The sequence below is a fragment of the Rana temporaria genome, chromosome 4 (assembly GCF_905171775.1).
Source record: "Rana temporaria chromosome 4, aRanTem1.1, whole genome shotgun sequence".
NCBI lineage: Eukaryota > Metazoa > Chordata > Amphibia > Anura > Ranidae > Rana > Rana temporaria.
The window spans coordinates 426271016-426290454 of NC_053492.1; the positions used below are offsets into that span (position 1 = coordinate 426271016).

The 19439-nt window shown below is 44.6% G+C and overlaps 1 protein-coding gene across 1 annotated transcript in view; it reads left to right on the forward strand.

Annotated features, from left to right (window-relative positions):
- Positions 1-19439, forward strand: part of HHIPL2 (HHIP like 2) — a 74674-nt gene that overhangs the window by 25009 nt on the left and 30226 nt on the right. The window contains exon 2 of the mRNA XM_040351412.1: positions 9078-9727. Coding sequence (XP_040207346.1) covers positions 9078-9727 — 650 coding nt within the window. The remainder of the gene's footprint in view (positions 1-9077; positions 9728-19439) is intronic.

Consider the following 19439-nt stretch of genomic DNA (forward strand, 5'->3'; position numbering starts at 1 on the left):
ACATAAGACCAATAAAAAAAATACGGATTTTTAATACAGAAATGTTGGCTTACTGAAAAGCATAAAAAATAAATAAGGGCGTGGCTACAACGGCGTTGATCATAACCAGGAAGTGACGAATGCGCTCCAGGATCAGCTGGCCCAAACCAGGAAGTACTCCAGCCCCACGTTTTTGGACCAGAGGATAACGGTGATCTCATTCCTTACTTCATGTTCATTACCAGTGTTATTTCTGTACGTGCATTTGAAACGGGGGATTGTAGCATTTGGGCTATTTTTTTTTTTCAATAAAGCAGGATTACACTATGCATGTGTAGCACTACCCCCCGAAGGAGCTGCTGGTTTGTTTTGGGTGGCATGTTACCTTGTGTTCCTCCGCCGTCTAGGGGTATTTGGTGAAAGTTGCAGTAAAGGAATGTCCACACAAAAGGTGTCTTTTTCTGTGCTCTTTATTACCCAGCCGGGTAAAAACAATAAAACTTGGTGAAGAGTAGAGGTTTAGTAAAAATGGAAACAGCAGATTCAGGTGCGAGTAACAGGGAAACAGTTCTGCTTCCATACGATACTTTCTTGGTCACCACTCCAGCCTGAGTGGGTGTAATGCACCTGGACAGGCTTCTCTCACTAGCCTGGCAGCCAGAATGTCACTCGGAAATTGGGGAAAAAGTCTCTGCCACAGACCCTCCCTATGGTTAAAACAGCAGAGATAATCTTCCTTAGCAGAATTGGCACCTGGATCTCCTTCAGGTAATTTAGCAGGTTACCGACTGATAGACGACCGATGTCCAGCCTCTCAGTACCCGGTTACCTCGATCCTCGTTGAATGGTCGAAGCCCTTTCGGATCGCCAGCCTCTCTTGGCACTCCTCAAGCAGACTTTCCACAGAACAGTTTCCTCTATCAGGAACTAATGCTTGGGATCTTCTTTAGAATTGGGGACCCAGTCGATCACTGGTGCCCAGCCACAGCTCAGATGCTCCGGACCAACGTGGTCCCGGAGCCAGGAACACCATGTGGCACGCACACCCTGGCCTGGAGGGCCATTTCGCCAGGGTGCCGTGGTATGGCTACCCTGAAAGTGGGCGCCACACTCGAAGAAGAACCAGACCAATGGCGTCTGTCTCATAAATACCCTCCCCCAGCCTGCACAGCGAGGCAAACTCCCCCTGATAGGCTGCTGGGTAAGAGCACCCAATCCTTGACTCCACTGATGCCACCTGTCAACCTGGGGTGTGATCAGCACCCCAGAAGCAACAGAATGAGCCCACAGCACAGCCAAAGCTGAGACAGAGGAATACATTTGAACAAATTAACATGGTCAGAGTTACCCAACTCTCTGACCCCTCTAAATTGACACTAGCACCAGTTCTGGAAAGTAACCAGGCGCTACACATGTTTCTCTTGTCTTTATATGAGTATACAGTATGTGGAATTTAACCCATGCTGCCCCCGCTGTTGATGACTCTAGTCCAAGTGAAAGAGCTTATCACCATTTAAGGCCCATATTTTTAATATTTCCGGTGAGTTTGTACCCTGGAGGGGGAGAGTGCCTCACTCGTGGTGAAGATTGGGTGTAGGGTGCACTATTTTCCAGCACTCACCAATTTAGGATTTTCTGTTTCCACGTCATCACTCAAATGGTTATATGCTATTGGACATTTATCTAGTTTTAGCGCTGTTTTATCATTTGGACTTTGATCCAGGTTTTGATATTTATCTTTGGTTTTACTGAAAAGTATGTCCATGTACTACAGTATAGTATGCACTCAATACTTGGCCGGGATCCTTTTGCATTAATTACTGCATCAATCTGGCGTGGCATGGAGGCGATCAGCCTTTGGCACTGCTAAGGTGCCACATCTTAGGCTCTAGCTCCCTGTGGGATCCCTGTTAGTGCTCCAGTGAACCTCCCTTCTTTGACCACCCTGAGTTCCAGCCGCAGCAGTCAGCCATAGGATTCACTACCATAGCGGTGCACTCCTGACCCCAACGGTGGGCACCTGAGGGGTCAGGAGTGCACCGCTATGGTAGAGAACCCTATGGCTGACTGCTGTCGTGGTTGGGATTCAAACCAGCGACCATTTTTACTGCTAGGCACATATACTTATTTAAGGTTAAGAAAAAGGAGGGGGGGGGATGCAACTGGACTGCATCAAAAACGCACCAAAAATGGATTGAAAATGCATGAAAAACTTGCATACAGAAAAGCATCCCGGAACACACCTGGACTGCGTTTCTATGGTGTGAACTGTCTCTAAAACTGTTATTTAACGTTTTATTGTTGAGAGTGAAAAAACCCTGTAAAAATATGTAAAAAAAAAATTTCATAATAAAAATTGGGAAATAAAATGAATACTTTACACAGATTAATAGATATTGTGGGCAAAGTATTCTTTGTTTTTAAGAAGAATTCTAGGTATAGAATCAGTGGCGGCTGGTGCTCAAAATTTTTGGGGGGCACAAACAAAAAAAAAAACCCAAAAAAACAAAACAATTGCAGCCTCACTGTGCCCATCAAATGCAGCCACTGTGCCCATCAAAGACAGCCACTGGGCCCATCAAACGCAGCCACTGTGCCATGCAATCAAACGCAGCCACTGTGCCATGCCATCAAACGCAGCCACTGTGCCATCAATTGTCACCACTGTGCCATGCCATCAAACGCAGCCACTGTGCCATGCCATCAAACGTAGCCACTGTGCCATCAATTGTCACTACTGAGCCATGCCATAAAACGCAGCCACTGTGCCATGCCATCAAATGCAGCCACTGTGCCATCAATTGTCACCACTGTGCCATGCCATCAAACGCAGCCACTGTGCCATGCCATCAAACGCAGCCACTGTGCCCATCAATTGTCGCCACTGTGCCCATCAATTGTCGCCACTGTGCCCTTTGTTGCCATTGTGCCAATTGTCGCCACTGTGCCCTTTGTCGCCACTGTGCCCTTTGTTGCCATTGTGCCAATTGTCACCACTGTGCCAATTGTCGCCACTGTGCCCTGTAATTATCGCCACTGTGCCCTGTAAAATGCTGCCCCCCCCCCTCCCCGCCCGGCACTTACCTTTCTGGGGTCGGCCAACCTCCTTTCACGGTCCCTCGATGTATTCTTCCGCCCTCGATGACGCTTCAGCCAATCAGATTACCGATAACCAGAACCGGTGAACCTGAATGGCTGAGACGCCTGTCAGTCTTATCCAAGAAACGCTCCCCCCGTGCGTCCCTTGGATAAGTATTTGGAAGCCGATTACAGCCAATTACAGCCTGAGAGCCACTGGCTCTGATAGGCACTTCCACAGCCTACCAGCTGCCGTTATTCAGATGGCCGGCGCTCACCAGGGGGCCGGCCATCTGAATAGTCGGCGGCAGCGGCAATACATAGATTCATGCAATGCATGAATCTATGTATTGTATCAGTGGCGGTGCAGCAGCGAGAGGGGGCGGCACTCCGGCGCCCTCTATGGATGCACCGCCACTGGAATTGAATACATACAGTAGTTACATTAATCCAGGTTAACTTTGCATAACCCATCCCTGTGGCATACCTCTATATTGCCCTGCTGCATCATGAACAGAGGTCGGCTGCTTGTACTGTGGGAAACCAGATATAGTGAATGCAGGGTCCTGGGTTTAGTAACACTTTTGAGAGTTCCCTTCACTGGGACTTACGAGCCAAGCCCAACCCCTGAAAAACATCCCCACACCATAATCCCCCCTCCACCATTGATTTGGACCAGTGCACAAGGTCCATAAAGACATGGGGTCAGGGCAGCCATCACAAATTTTAGGAGCCCCTTACACAGCTTTAGGCAGGGCCCCCCTGGGGACCATCGGTCCTCTTACAGGTGTAATGCAAAAAAAATAAAAAATAAACAGGATGGGGGCCGGCCGGCCTGTAAGGGGCCCTGGGGACCATCGGGCCCCTTACAGGTGTAATGCAATAAATAAATAAACAAAAATAAAAAATAAAACAGGAGGGGGGCCAGCCGGGCCTGTAGGGGTGTAATGCAAAAATAGAAATTGGAGGGGGGTCAGTCAGGCCCCTGGGGACCATAGGGCCCCTTACAGGTGTAATGCCTATACCCAGTGGTGTATTTAGGTTTTGTGCTGCCCTAGGCCTGACTAATCTCATGCATCCCCTAATTTAAATATGACACACCCCTTCATGTCAAGGCCACACCCCTTTCTGTTTAAGACATGCCCTGAAATTTTCAAGTGGGGACACTAGATCTTAGGGTTGGGGGGGAATTGGATTCCCTTAATTTGCATAGATTTCCTCTCACTTCCTGTTTGGCTATGGGGCAGGAAGTGAAGGGAAATCTCTGCAATGGGACAGGGATGGTAAAAAATAAACTATCAAAAAAAAGTGTTGCCTATAGTTCTACTTTAAGCACAAATTTCTGATAATTTTATGGAGAGGACTAAGAAGATATAATCATGCCAATGGTGCAGCAGAAAACATATAGCACAGTGAGGAAGGTTTGTGGTCCAGGATGATAGGACAGTCAAAATTAGAAGCAGCTTGCGTAACACTAACAGTGTAGCACAAGCCGGCGGGGACTCTTTCCGTGCTGCCCCCCTGGAAAGTGCTGCCCTAGGCCTTGTTGGCCTAGGCCAGGATACAGCGTTGCCTGTACCCCCCTGATGGCGGCCCTGGTGAGGGTGTTTACACGCAGATGCTTAAAAGCACACATTGTTTAGTGGTAATAAAAGCATGTATAAATAATAAAAATGGAAGCATTAATCGGTGGGATGGATCAGAATTTGACCAAGGGCCCCTAAGTTGCGTCATGGAGCAAAATCATGTAAAAACGATTTACTACAAAGAAACATTTAAGAAAATTACTGAATTAAATAAAGATGTGTTTACAATCAGAACATCCCTCTTCGTGTATGTAGTATGCTGAATCAGAGGGGTTAATAGAAAACATACATTTCCAGCTCAACATGTGGCAGAAGTTTGGTGTAACTGTTTTCCTAAATATGATCCTTGATCTTTTAATACTCATTGTGGGAAATCACTTTATAAAATGTGGAATATAAAGTTCATCATAATCCTGTGTATTTTATATGGGATATAAACATTTATTATTGTTTCTCTAAGAATTTTCAAATATAATTTATTATTTTGATTCTTATTTGCAGGTATATCTTATGGCTGTGCAGTGCCCTTATTATCATACTCGCTGTCCAATCTTAAAGCGGGGGTTCACCCTTAGAGGGCACTTTTTCCCCTTAGATTCCTGCTCGTTTTCTCTAGGGGAATCGGCTATTTGTTTTAAAAGATGTGCAGTACTTACCCGTTTACGAGATGCATCCTCTCCGTCGCTTCCGGGTATGGGCTGCGGGAATGGGCGTTCCTTCTTGATTGACAGTCTTCCGAGAGGCTTCCGACGGTCGCATCCATCGCGTCACGATTTTCCGAAAGAAGCCGAACGTCGGTGCGCAGGCGCAGTATAGAGCCGCACCGACGTTCGGCTTCTTTCGGCTACGAGTGACGCGATGGATGCGACCGTCGGAAGCCTCTCGGAAGACTGTCAATCAAGAAGGAACGCCCGCTCCCGAAGACCCATACCCAGAAGCGACGGAAGAAGATGCATCTCGAAAACGGGTAAGTACTGCTCATATTTTAATACAAATAGCCGATTCCCCTAGACCGAACGAGCAGGAATCTAAGGGGAGAAAAAAAAAATTTAATAAATGGGTGAACTCCCGCTTTAACCACTTCAGCCCCAGAATAATTTACTCCCTTCCTGACCAGAGTACTTTTTGCGACTCGGCACTGCGTCGCTTTAACTAACAATTGCGTGGTTGTGCGATGTGGCACCCAAACAAAATTGGCGTCCTTTTTTTCCCACAAATAGACCTTTCTTTTGGTGGTATTTGATCACCTCTGCGGTTTAAATTTTTTGCGCTATAATCAAAAAAAGAGCAACAATTTTGAAAAAAAAGCAATTTTTTTTTAGCGTATTCTCGGCCACTGACTGATTGCACGCACCGCGTCAGCCAGATCTGCTTAGCAACGTACATACACAGACAGGCAGCCAATCACAGAACAGCGGAGATTTCGAGCAGAGTACCGAGCGGCATAGCCAATCCGATGATTGGGCCGGGGGTGAGGGAGGGAGGGACGGTGTCTGTGTCTGTGATGAGTTCGAACAGAGAGCAGCCCCAGGCCAGCAGACTCAGAAAAAAAGTCAGATGGCGGCCATTGCAACACAGGGCAACTGTCTGCAACACTTTCTTACGATTCCAGGGGGGGGGGCAATTGCTCCCCCCTTGCCCTATGTTGGGGACGCCCATGGTTGCATTGAATTTTTTGGACAGTTTTAGAAAATAACACAGCTGCAGTGAAATCGAAAGGTAATTTTTAATAACATTAAATGGCCTTTCCAGCAGTTGTATTTGCTATATTATTATTTTAACTAGAATGGTGTTCTCCTGTAAGTCGGCAACAAGAAACTATCACTATCTCATCTGTCTAATTTATCTAAGGCCTCGTACACACGGACTGACTGTCCGATGAAAACGGTCCGCCGGACCGTTTTCAACGGACATGTCCGCTGCCGGATTTTGGTCTGATGGTTGTACACACCATCAAACCAAAATCCCAGCGTACAGGATACGCGGTGATGTGGCCGCGCCGTCGCCGCGACAATGACACGGCGACGTGCGCGACCCTGGAAGGTCAATGCTTCCACGCATGCGTCGAATCACTTTGACGCATGCGAGGGCTTTCGGCCGAGCGGACATGTCCGGTAAGTCGTACAGACGACCGAACATGTCCGACGGACAGGCTTCCAGCGGACATGTTTCTTAGCATGCTAAGAAACATTTGTCCGCTGGAAACATGTCCAATCCGCCGGAAAATTGTCCGGTCGGACGTACAGACAACCGAACATGTCCGCTGAAACTGGGCTGCGGACCAGTTTCAGCAGACATGTTTGGTCGTGTGTACGAGGCCTTAGTCTTCAAACTAGATATCTTTTTGAGATTTTCTGTTTATATACTTTACTATCTACTTCTCTCACTTGTAACTAGCTCACAACCTACCTGACCCCCTCTTCCCTGCCTGTAGCTGCTTTCTTGTCCTTTTTTTCCTCTTCATTGCCTCTATAACATCATTACAGGGGTCACCAAGGTCTTTACTACTCCAGGGCCAGTAGGAGGAACCACAGAGGGCACTCTACATAATTTCAGATGCAAGGCACCCTCTTGGATCCCTGCTCCCAGGTTCACCGGTATGTGTCCTGTGCTAATTGGCAGGAAGAATTATCAACCAGGGCAATGCAGGCAAATAGCGTTTTGACCCCGCAACTAAAGGACCATGGACTGGCAGGGCCACCAAGTACAGTGGAACCTCGGTTTACGAGTAACGTGGTTAACGAGCATTTTGAAAGACAAGCAACTTTTAATCCTGACTCAGTTTGTGAGTGTTGTCTCGCAAAACGAGCAGGATTCAAGCCTCTGCAGTGTGCAGTACCGCATTTGGCCAGAGGTGCAGGGGCGCTGGTCACACTCGGAACGGTTCGGAGCTGTTCGGAAATACTCAGAGTGTTCCAGAGAGTTCCAGAGTGTTTTTGAGCCCTTCCGAGTTCAGCCGAGCTCTCTCCAAGTATTTATGAGTCTGTCTGGCGCCCCCCTTCACCTCTGGCCACATGCGATATTGCATGCAATAGAAGTCAATGCGTGTCAAGTTAATTTGTTATGTGGGGAAACTCGCTTTGATATGTGAGTGCTTTGGATTACAAGCATTCTCCTGGAACAGATTATGCTTGTAATCAAAGGTTCCACTGTATTTACATTAAATAATGTAACCAATAGTAAAGGTTGCATTTGTATTTAATAGTAGTTCTAGTTTTCCACATTGATTTATTTTGCAGAGAGAAAAACTCCAACTGAGCAATTATTTCTCAATAAAAGAATATGGCAAATTTGATATTCCTGTATTGCTGAAAATGTAAAGGTGAAGTCAAGCCCTAGCCCTGTAGTTGACCCCGCTTACCCTGTGCTAAACTACACTTATTTTGTTAACCACTACAGATCCGCGCTATAGACAAAGTACGTCTGCAGCGGGGACCTGAAGTGCCGAGTGGACGTCTTTAGACATCCTCTTGTTGACATTACCCGCGCGCGCCGCTGGGGGGCGCGCAGCGGGTAAACACTGTCCCGGCGCATCGCTGGGAAGCCGATGCGTGTACCTGGCGGCCGTGATGTCCGCCGGGTACACGCGATCTGCGGGAACACAGCAGGGACGTGGAGCTCTGTGTGTAAACAAGGAGCTCCACGTGCTGTCAGAGGAGAGGAGACCGATCTGTGTCCCTTGTACATAGGGACACAGCATCGGTCACCTCCCCCAGTCACCCCCCTCCCCCCACACAGTTAGAACACACCCAGGGAATACATTTAACCCCTTCCTCACCCCCTAGTGTTAACCCCTTCACTGCCAGTCACATTTATACAGTAATTAGTGCATTTTTATAGCACTGATCGCTGTATAAATGTGAATGGTTCCAAAATTGTGTCAAAAGTGTCCGATGTGCCTGCCGCAATATCGCAATATCGCAGGCTTGACAAAAAAAATTGCAGATCGCCGCCATTACTAATAAAAAATTAAAAATAAATCATAAATCTATCCCCTACTTTGTAGGTGCTATAACTTTTGCGCAAACCAATCAATAAACGCTTATTGCGATTTTTTTTTAACAAAAATATGTAGAAGAATATGTATCAGCCTAAACCGAGGGAAATTTTTTTTTTTTTTAAATGGGATATTATTATAACAAAAAGTAAAAAATATTGTGTGTTTTTTTAAAATTTTCTGTATTTTTCTGTTTATAGCGCAAAAAATAAAAATCGCAGAGATAATAAAATACCACCAAAAGAAAGCTCTATGTGTGGGGAAAAAATTATAAAAATATAATTTGGGTACCGTGTTGTATGACTGCGCAATTGTCATTCAAAATGCGTCAGCGCTGAAAGCTGAAAATTGGTCTGGACACGAAGGGGGTTTAAGTGCCCAGTAATGAAGTGGTTAAAGTGCTATTAATTTAATATTTGATTTGATTTTTCCTACAGGAGTGTTCTCCATATGCTTCTCATCTGTACGATGCTGAAGACCCGCGGACCCCTCTAAGGACCCTCCCCGGCCTGTGCTTCGATTACTGCTACGATTTCTATTACAACTGCCAATACCTTATCACCCTTCTCACCAATGACTCCGCCATAAGGGAGTCAGCAAAGGACATGGACCTGTTTTGTAATCTTATGGAATTGCCTGATCCAGATTACTGTTTCCCAGATGTGATACAAAACATGGACCTCAATAACAGGCTTGGGGCGGTGGTGGAGGACCAGGAAGGATGTCTTAAGATGTGTTTAGTGGAGATGGCCAATGGCCTTAGAAATCCGGTCCTCATGATCCATGCTAATGATGGAACTCACAGGATGTTCATAGCGGAGCAGGTTGGGATCGTTTGGGTCTACTTACCTGATGGTGGACGTTTAATTGAGCCCTTTCTGTACTTGCAGGACAGCGTGGTGTCCACTCCATGGCATGGAGATGAAAGGGGTTTCCTTGGCATGGCTTTTCACCCACAATTCCGCTACAATGGCAAATTTTATGTTTACTATTCTATCTTGGATGATGAGTATATGGAGAAAATCCGAATCAGTGAGTTTCGGGTTTCACGTTATGACATAAATAGAGCAGACAGGAGAACCGAAAGGTAAGCAGAATTAGATAAATATGACAAAAAAAGAAGAACAAAAACTTTTTAATGCTTTTTAAACAGATATACAGAAAAGAGAATCTTGATATATGGTCTATAATATATACTGTATGTAGATAAGTCGGGGTAAATGGACATAGAGGTGAATGGAGGGTCCGATTGGGTCAGGCCTAAGGCTGCTTTCACACTGATGCGCCACGTGCACCTGTGGCTTTCTTGCAGGTTAGTGGCACTTTGCCATAGACTTCTACTATATCCTGCAGGTGTGGTGCACTTTCTGAAAGTGCATCAAATTTGACGGTACTAATAACAAAAGTCTATGGCTCAGTGCAGGTAACCCGCAGGTGCACTGCGCTGCACCTGTGGATCAGTTTGAAAGCAGCCCAGTAACCACTGCAGAACAAATATGCCCATATGTACACGATTTTCAATAAACATACCTTTAATAACAGTCTTCCATTCAGGTATCACCAGCTGTTGCTGTCTCAAGCAGAGTGTATTTAGTATTGCTTGTTACAGGAGCTGGTGCAATACAGGAAGCTTCATTCACATAACTGATGCTCTGGGTTGGCGGATCAGCAAAAAGCGATCTGGGCTTGTCAAACCACCATTCCAGAGCAGGAGGTTGCGGGCCACATCAGAGGGCTCCAAGGGCCACATCAGAGGGCTCCGCGGGCCACTGGTTGGGCACCCATGCCTTATATAGATAGAGCTTGTACTATGAGTAAATCTATCCACGGCCGCCACGGCCATCCCTTATTCATGCGTTCAGCCCCTTTCAGGAAGCCGGGCCATAGGCTCTAATAGGCTTCAAAATAGGTGGTGCAGAGAATTGCGCCATGAGCCCACCCAGGTGATATAACAGCGAATGAATATTCGCTATTGAAACCCTGATCTCCAATCCGGCCAATCAGAAGCAGTTCTGAGACCCGTTTACTGATTGGCCAAAAAGAGAAGAGTCCCAATAGCTGCTACGGAGGAGGGAGGAAACAGAAGCCACCACAATGCCTGTGGAGAGAAGGGGAAGGGAAGCCGCCCGTGAAGCACGGGAGAAGCTCTGCCCAACATAGATGGAGTAAGTGCTCCAGACCTGACACTGGGCTAATGACACATTTTTGTAGTGGGACTATCATCAAAAGTGCCATGTGATGTCATGTTTTGATAAAATTATAGTAAACAGGTCTTCTTTTTATTTTTTTATTTAAAGGACTTCTATTTTTTTAATGGTACACAGACCACCAAACAATGGTACGGAGAAATGGTTTCATGTTTCCTGAATGTTAAAGAGCCTAAATATTCCACTCTAGGGTGACCACATTTCCAAACTACCATTCAGGGACACCCTCCCTTCCCAAAAATCAGCTTGTGCTGTAACAAATCACAGCACAGTGATTGGACACAAGAGGCGGGATATATGATTTCTCCAATCACAAGCAGGGGGCGGGATTGTGCTCCTCCAGGCCTTCCCAGCAAGTACTGTCAGTGAGTAAAGCGGTGATGTGGCGGCCTTTTCCCGGGCAATCCGGGACACGTGGTCACCTACTCCCATCACCAACACCCCCTTTCCCCTATAGATCTATATTGGAGGAAGCACGGAGTCTTCTTTACATATAGTCATTATTTTTTAATGGTACAGACCATCAAGTAACCAAATGGATGGTTTCATGTTTCCTAAACTTTAAAGAGCCTAAAGATTCCGCTTCCATCCCTGGCACCCGCTTCCCTCTATAGTTCTCTTGGTGAATTTAGCCATAAATGTCTATAGGTGGCCAAAGGATGAAAGCAAAGTAAGGAAAGAGTCACAGTTTGTAAATCTGATGTCTGGTGCCCGGCTGTCGTGCTCTCCTAATGCCGCTTACACACGACCGTTTTTCGGGTTCTAAAAAATTAAGTTTTTAAGGGTCTAGAAAAACAACGTTTTTTTCAACCCGATCATTAAAACGGCCTTGCATACACATGATCGTGAAAAAAAAATGCTCTAGCAAAGCGCGGTGACGTACAACACGTATAATGGCACTATAAAGGGGAAGTTCCATTCGGATGGCACCACCCTTTGGTTGATTTTGTGTTAGTAAAAGACGATTCGCGCTTTTCTGTCTGTTACAGCGTGATGAATGTGCTTACTCCATTGCGAACGGTAGTTTTACCAGAAGAAGCGCTCCCGTCTCATAACTTGCTTCTGAGCATTTGCGTTTTTTTCACGTTGTTAAAGCCCACACACGACCATTTTTTACAACCTTGAAAACGACAACGTTAAAAACGTCGTGAAAAAATAGAGCATGTTCGAAATTTTTAATGCCCAGTTTTTAGATCGTGAAAAAATGCTATGAAGCCCACACACGATCGTTTTTAATGACATTAAAAAAAAAAATTTTTAGAACCTGAAAAACGGTCGTGTGTACGCGGCATTAGCCTCATTTAATCCTACACCAGAAGCACCACGATTTCAGGAGCTGTCCAGCACTGGCCCTCTGCTATCACAGCTTTTAAATGCTTCATTGTTTTAATTCCTTTACAGTTTTTAGCATAACATTAATAAAAAAATAAAAAAAAATGCCACAGTTTAACTTCCAGACGATACCAGCCCTAGATATACGGGTTGCTAGCTTCTAAACCAGGGGTCTCAAACTCAAATTACCTGAGGGCCACAAGACAAGTTTTCATATGCCATGGGGGGGCCGCATGCAAACTTTCAAACTTCAAAAACAACAGTACTGGTGTCAGCGAACACATTATTAACCCCCAGCACTGGTGTCAGCGAGCGCATTATTACCACCTGCACTGGTGTAAGTCAGGGTTTGACAAATTTGCTTGTAATCTAGGAGCCAGCTAAAAAAGTTAGGAGCCAGAAAACGCACCCCGTCCCGACGAGCTTGCGAGCAGAAGCGAACACATACGCGAACAGCGCCCGCATATGTAAACGTTTTTTTTTTTTTTGCTCCCCCCACTTCTGCCCTGCCTGGGGGCCATTTATAACTGGTCCGCGGGCCGCAAATGGCCCGCGGGCCGGTACTTTGAGACCACTGTTCTAAACTATAGAGCTGGTCAGTGTTCAAACATTGGCTATACTGATTGCAGCCTTCCAATATTAGGATTATGTTTCAAGTGGAAAGACCCCCAAAAAATCCTCTGCTTTCCCCATCAGTATTCAGCCCCAAAGTGATGCAGCCCTAGGATCCCTGTCTACTGATAAAGTGATCCTAAGATTCATTACTCATGTGAAATGTAATGCCCTGTACACACGATCAGTTTGTCTGATGAAAACAGACCGATGGACTGTTTTCATCGGACAAACCGATCGTGTGTGGGCCCCATCGGTTTGTTTTCCATCGGTGAAAAAAAATAGAACATGTTTTAAATTTTTCCTATGGATAAAAAAACGATAGAAAAAAAAGATCGTCTGTGTGGAAGTCCATCGGTCAAAAATCCACGCATGCTCAGAATCAAGTCGACACATGCTCGGAAGCATTGAACTTCATTTTTCTCAGCACGTCGTAGTGTTTTACGTCACCGCGTTTTGGCACGGTCGGATTTTTGACTGATGGTGTGTAGGCAAGACTGATGAAAGTCAGCTTGATCGGATATCCGACGAAAAAATCCATCGGATTAGATTCCATCAGATATCCGATCGTGTTACCGGTCCCAAAATATAGATTAAGGGAACCGATGATTGTAGACGTACTGATGTGATGTGATCATCTCGGCGGGTACTACAAAAATACACGAACAAGAGAATATATGACCATGCTTCTTTATGATTAAAATGAGTTTCACTTTTACATAACAATACATACAGTTTTTTATAGTTACATGTTTATAATTGATAACATAACAACAGTACAGATTGGACTGAAATACTTTAAAACATAGCTGCAACAATGAATACCATTATATTTTAATAAACATACATTTCCCTTTTATTTCGTGTTATAGACACTTATCTTTATCTCTATGGCACACTTTAGCTGTGTCATAATGAGAGTTACACTGCATTGCTTATAAATATAAATCCTGAAGCAATTCTCTCTTTTGACCACTAGATGGCGCACCTTGCATAAATGTACAAGCAGTGTATAACCTGTCCATGTGGCTATTAATCCTATATCATTTTACCATGTGCTTCTAATATATATAACTTTGCATAAATCAGGTTGAAATATACCCATATATAACAGTCTAGTGCTTGCAATAAACAGTTGCTCCAAACAGTACAATAGTCCTAGGGTTTTTCGCTATTTTCACTGCTCTCAACACATGCTGCTTTGAAAGTCTAATTACAGCCAAACTATTGCACAAAATCTACTTAAACTTTCTCCTGCATCTGCTCTAGATGTTTAGGAATCTTTCTAGTACAGTTTAGTAAGAATGAGAATGGTTTAAAGTACATACCTACAAAAATACACGAACAAGAGAATATATGACCATGCTTCTTTATGATGTGAAATGAGTTTCACTTAGTCACATGATGCATGTGGCCTTATATAGACTCTGTTCGGGTACCCTCTCTGCCATCTACTGGTTGTTTTATAGAATAGCAGGATATCAAAAAATAAGAATAAAAATAAATGAATGTAGGCTTTGGGGTGCCTGTTTTGTATTTCATGTGATACCCCAGCCCGTCACACTCTCCCCTCCTTTAGTTAATGGCTCCTGACATTACACTGAATTGTACTCTGAACTCTATTGAGTGATTTAAGAAACCCAAACAGGTACTTGCTGCCACCACGGAGCTATGTTAACTACCTGGTATGTCATGGGAGTAGCTAGCATTGTAGGAGTTTGTACGGTGTGAACCTGACTTGGTCTGTAGGTTGGCTGACCTAGTGTATCATATGTAAAGATCTCTTTAGACTTAGTTTGCCTGGTAGATCTTCTTACAGGAGTTGAGTCTTCTCCATCAACATCATTCTCTCTTAGCATATCTTGGCTCACCGGTAAGTCTTGACTTAATGGGTGTAATTCTGCAGTGTCTAGTTCCACCATGTCTGAAGCCCAAACTTGGTCGCCAACTACTGTTCCATCATTTTGTTCTTGTTCAAGATTGAGTGTGGTAGTTGTAGGATAGAACTCTGGAGCAGAAATTCTTAATGGCGGTTTCTGTACGTTTTGAGAGTTTTGTTGAGGCACAACGTGATCATGACTTTCTGTAGTCTCCGGTACATAAGAATAATACCATCCTTCATCATCGGAACCTTCCTTCTCCTGGTTCAGATCCATGCTAATCTTTTTCCTGTTACTTGATTGTCTTTTGTTCACCGGTACTCTTGGAATGTGTCTTTCAATGGGTAGGTCATTTACTGGTAGTAACAGATTTCTGTGCAGTACTCGAATAGTCTTTTTACCACTTTCAGGCTGAATTTTGTACACAGGCCCATCTTTGATTCTTTCTACTACTTTGTGTACTGATTCTTCCCAGTATGAACGAAGTTTACCAGGACCTCCTCTTTCAGAGAGATTTCGCACTAAGACCCGATCACCCGGTTGGAGAGGTGCTCCTTTTATCTTCTTGTCATAGTACTTCTTCCCTTTGGCAGATGATTTTTGGCTATTCTCGGATGCGATCTTGTAAGCTTCTTGCATTCTGGATGCCCATTTCTGAGTAAATGTTGGTTGACTTTCCATTTCCTTTTCCAAATTTAGATTGAACATTAGGTCAATCGGCAAACGAGGAGATCTCTCATACAATAGAAAGAATGGCGAGTATCCAGTGGCTTCATGCCTGGTGCAATTGTATGCATGAACCATGTGTGGAAGATGTTCTTTCCAATCTGACTTTTTCTCTTCCTCTAAGGTACGAAGCATCTGTAACAAAGTACGATTCAGTCTCTCCACTGGGTTACCCTGTGGATGGTATGGGGTAGTTCTTGAATGAGAAATCCCTGCCAATCGTTGCAATGTCTGAAACAAGTTGTTTTCAAATTCTCTTCCTTGATCATGGTGGAGTTTCTCTGGATATCCAAAACGTGGTATGAAATCTTGAAAGATCTTTTCTGCTGCCGTTTTTCCAGATTTGTTCTTAGTTGGATACGCTTGTGCAAAGCGTGTGAAATGGTCTACCATTACGAGTATATACTCATATCCTCCTTTGCTTCTCTCCAAATGGAGGTAATCAATGGATACTAGCTCCAAGGGTGAACTGGTAGTAATCCCACCCATAGGTGCTCTTTCTGGGATATTTGGACGCTTTTGTTTGATGCAGTTACACGTCTTCAGCACATATTCATCAGTGTCTCTTTGCATAAATGGCCAGTAAAACCGTTCACGTGCTAGGTGGATTACCTTGTCAGTGCCAATGTGACCCATGTCATCGTGAAGACTTCTTAAGACCAATGGTTTTAGCTTTTCTGGTAGAACTAGCTGTTTTCGGGTTCCAGAGTGTCGATATAGGATTCCTTCCTCCACTATGAGTTTGTTCCATTTGTGTATCAAACGTCTTGTTTTACTGGTCATACTCTCCTTTTCCTTGTGGTTTGGAGTCCAATTGTTCTCCTTAAGCCAGACCACTTCTCTAATGTTGGTATCCTCTTCTTGTAATGCTCTGATATTCTCCTGAGTCATTGGGCAGATTGTCTGTCCTTTCAGCAATTCTTCTGCCACATCACTTTCTGAGTGAAGAGTCAATGAGGCCACCCATGGTGCCTCTTCTTCGTTGACAGCTTTGCTCCCTTGCCACATAGCTGACACAACCTCAAATGGTACAAGCTCTGTGTACTCACTCAGATTCTCAGTGAGTTCCACCGGAAATCGTGACAGTGTATCCGCGTCAGCATTCTGTTTACCTGGCCTGTACTTGATATCGAAGTGGAAATCGGCCAGCTCACCAACCCAGCGATGACCCACAGCATTCAGTTTGGCGGTACTCAAGACATATGTCAATGGGTTGTTGTCTGTATAGACTGTGAATGTTGGAGCGTAATACAGGTAATCTCTGAATTTGTCACAGATTGCCCACTTGAGAGCTAAAAACTCAAGTTTACCAGAGTGGAGATGGTAATTGCGTTCCGCTGGGGTCAATGTTCTGGAGCCAAATCCAATAACACGAAGGTGTTCTCCTTGTCGTTGGTACAGTACAGCACCTAGGCCTTCATTGGAAGCATCAGTGTGTAAGACGAAGGGTAAGTCAAAATCAGGGTATGCTAGTATTGGTGGATTGGTTAGCATGTCCACCAATCTGAATACCACAGCTTGATGTTTGGGTGTCCATTGGATTGGTGTTTTAGATGGCACTTGTGTTTTATTCCCGTATCTCTTTGTCGGTTCCCCGCGCCGGTTTTTGGTGATGGATGTAGCAGATTCTTTCTCAGTGTTCTGCAAAAGTTCATACAGTGGTTTAGCAAGTCGAGAGAAATCTTGAATGAAGGACCTGTAGTAGCTCAGGAATCCTAACAAAGTTCTGACTCCTCCAACTGTTTTTGGTTCTTTCCTTTTCAACTGCAATACCGCTTCAAGATCATTTGGGTCAATTTTTATGCCTTCTTCTGACACCATTCGCCCAAGGTATCGAATCTGTCGTTTAAAGAGTTCACACTTCTTCGGTCTAAGTTTGATACCATGCTCGCGCATTCGACTAAGCACTTGCCTAAGATCATCGACATGCTCCTGAAAAGTTTTGGAGTAGCAAAGTACGTCATCCAGGTATGGAGAACAACATTTGTCTCTGATGCCCTCTAGTACATTCTCCATGCATCTCTGAAAAGCTGCTGGGGCATTAGTTAATCCGAACGGAATACGATTCCACTCCAGGAGTCCCCAGGGGGTGCTGAAAGCTGTCAGGTGTCTGGAGTCTTCATGCACAAAGCCTTGATGATACGCACTACCCTGGTCCAGGATTGAGAACCATGTAAATCCTCCTAAGCTATCCAGCAGATCTTGTATTCTAGGTAGTGGATGTCTATCTGGAATAGTCTTCCGGTTTAACTCCCTAAAGTCCACACATAGTCGTAGGCTCCTGTCCTTCTTCCGAACACAGACAACTGGTGATGAATATGCGGAAGAAGATTTCGTTACCCAACCTTGGTCAAGAAGGTTTTGGACATATTCTTTCACTTCCTGATATAGGGGTTTCGGTATTGAATTGTAGCGTTTCTGGACAGGAGTTTCATCTTTCAGATTTATCTTCAGTTTCAGGTTTGGAATGCTTCCTATGTCTCCCTCATCTCGAGCAAAGACATCTGATTCGTCATATAACATTTGTCTCGCTATCTCTTGTTCTTCTTCTGAGAGATTATCCAAATTGACAGGTGGGTGCCACTTAACAAATTCGTTAGTGGGTAGCCGATTTTCAGTGTCCACTTGATTCAACTGGTTTACATGAAACATTCTTTTCTTCTGGTCAATTCCCTTTTCATCGTCTTTATTTGGAGAAAACGGTAGAATCTCGGCTGCTGGAGAAATGGTACCCAATACTGTTCTGGGTGGAAGGTAGATATCATGTTCAGCACGGTTCAGTATGGGTATCTTCACTAGTTTAGAGAAACCGCTTGGTACATCTACCACTGAAGGAAATAGTTCAAGTCCTTCTTCTACTGGATATTCTGGAAGTGGTTCAAATGGCATGATTCCTCCTTTCGGCCATGCTCTAATTCTGCATTTGACTTCACCAAGCTCGCCTCCTTTGATCTGGAGTCCTTTCTTCCCCACTTTGACCACACGACTATCGGATATTTCTCCTGGGTCAGTTGCTTGACTGACAGCATTGACAATGTTATTCGCTACACTCTGTCTTACTTTCATGGCTTCACTTAGCAAGATAGTCAGGTTTTGGGTGCTGTTTGATCGGTCACGGTTTTCTCTAATCAATTCTTCGATAACATTAAATCCAAGAAGTGGATTGTCGTTACAGCAGTCGCTCACCAGTATTGGCACATGGATGGCTGAGTTTCCATGTCCACTACTTTCGAATTCCAGGAGGACTTCAATCCATCCAATGAATGGAATGATAGAACCATTTGCAGCTGTAATGGATAAGTTGTCGTCACAAAGTAAATCTTGTATGTGTCTAATAGAGACACCGGGTAGGAACTTTTCTAACCAGGCCTTCCCGACAATGCTGACCTGAGCTCCTGTGTCCATCAACATGTCAACCGGAACACCATTCATCCGACAAGACAATAGGCATTTTCCTCCAATTAATTGTGCTACGCGTTGTTTGGAGCATCCATTCTTTTTTGGGGGTGTTCTAGTTGACTGGTGGGTGAATACCCTATTTATCTTAGCATGGGACAGATTATTTGAGGTGGTCACTGGTTGTCCCTTTCCCAGTGACCGTCTGTCGTTTCCCGACTGCCTTCTTTTCTTCAAGCAATCAACTGCTCTGTGTCCTGTCCAACCACAGTAGAAACAATGGTAGCAGTTCTGACTCTCTCGTTTGATGCAATCATCACACCTGGGCTTGCAGTGAGCTGTATCTGGAACTTGAACATTGGTTAGTGGCTTAGTAATTCGGTTTTCAACAACAGGAGTTTGCTTCATCATCTTCTCCAGGTTCTTCGTGAGAGCCGAAACCTGTGTTGTTAGTTCCATTAGTGCAGTGTGATTTGCTCTAGCATCTCCCTCAACTCTCTTTTGCACTGTTTCTTTTTCACTATTCCCTGGTGTCTGTGACGAATGAACAGTAAGATGTTTATGTTTAGGTGCACTGTTTAAGCGTCTCTGCCTTTCTGTTTCTTCATCAACTGATCTGGTGACCTGCTCTATGACAAAGTCATCG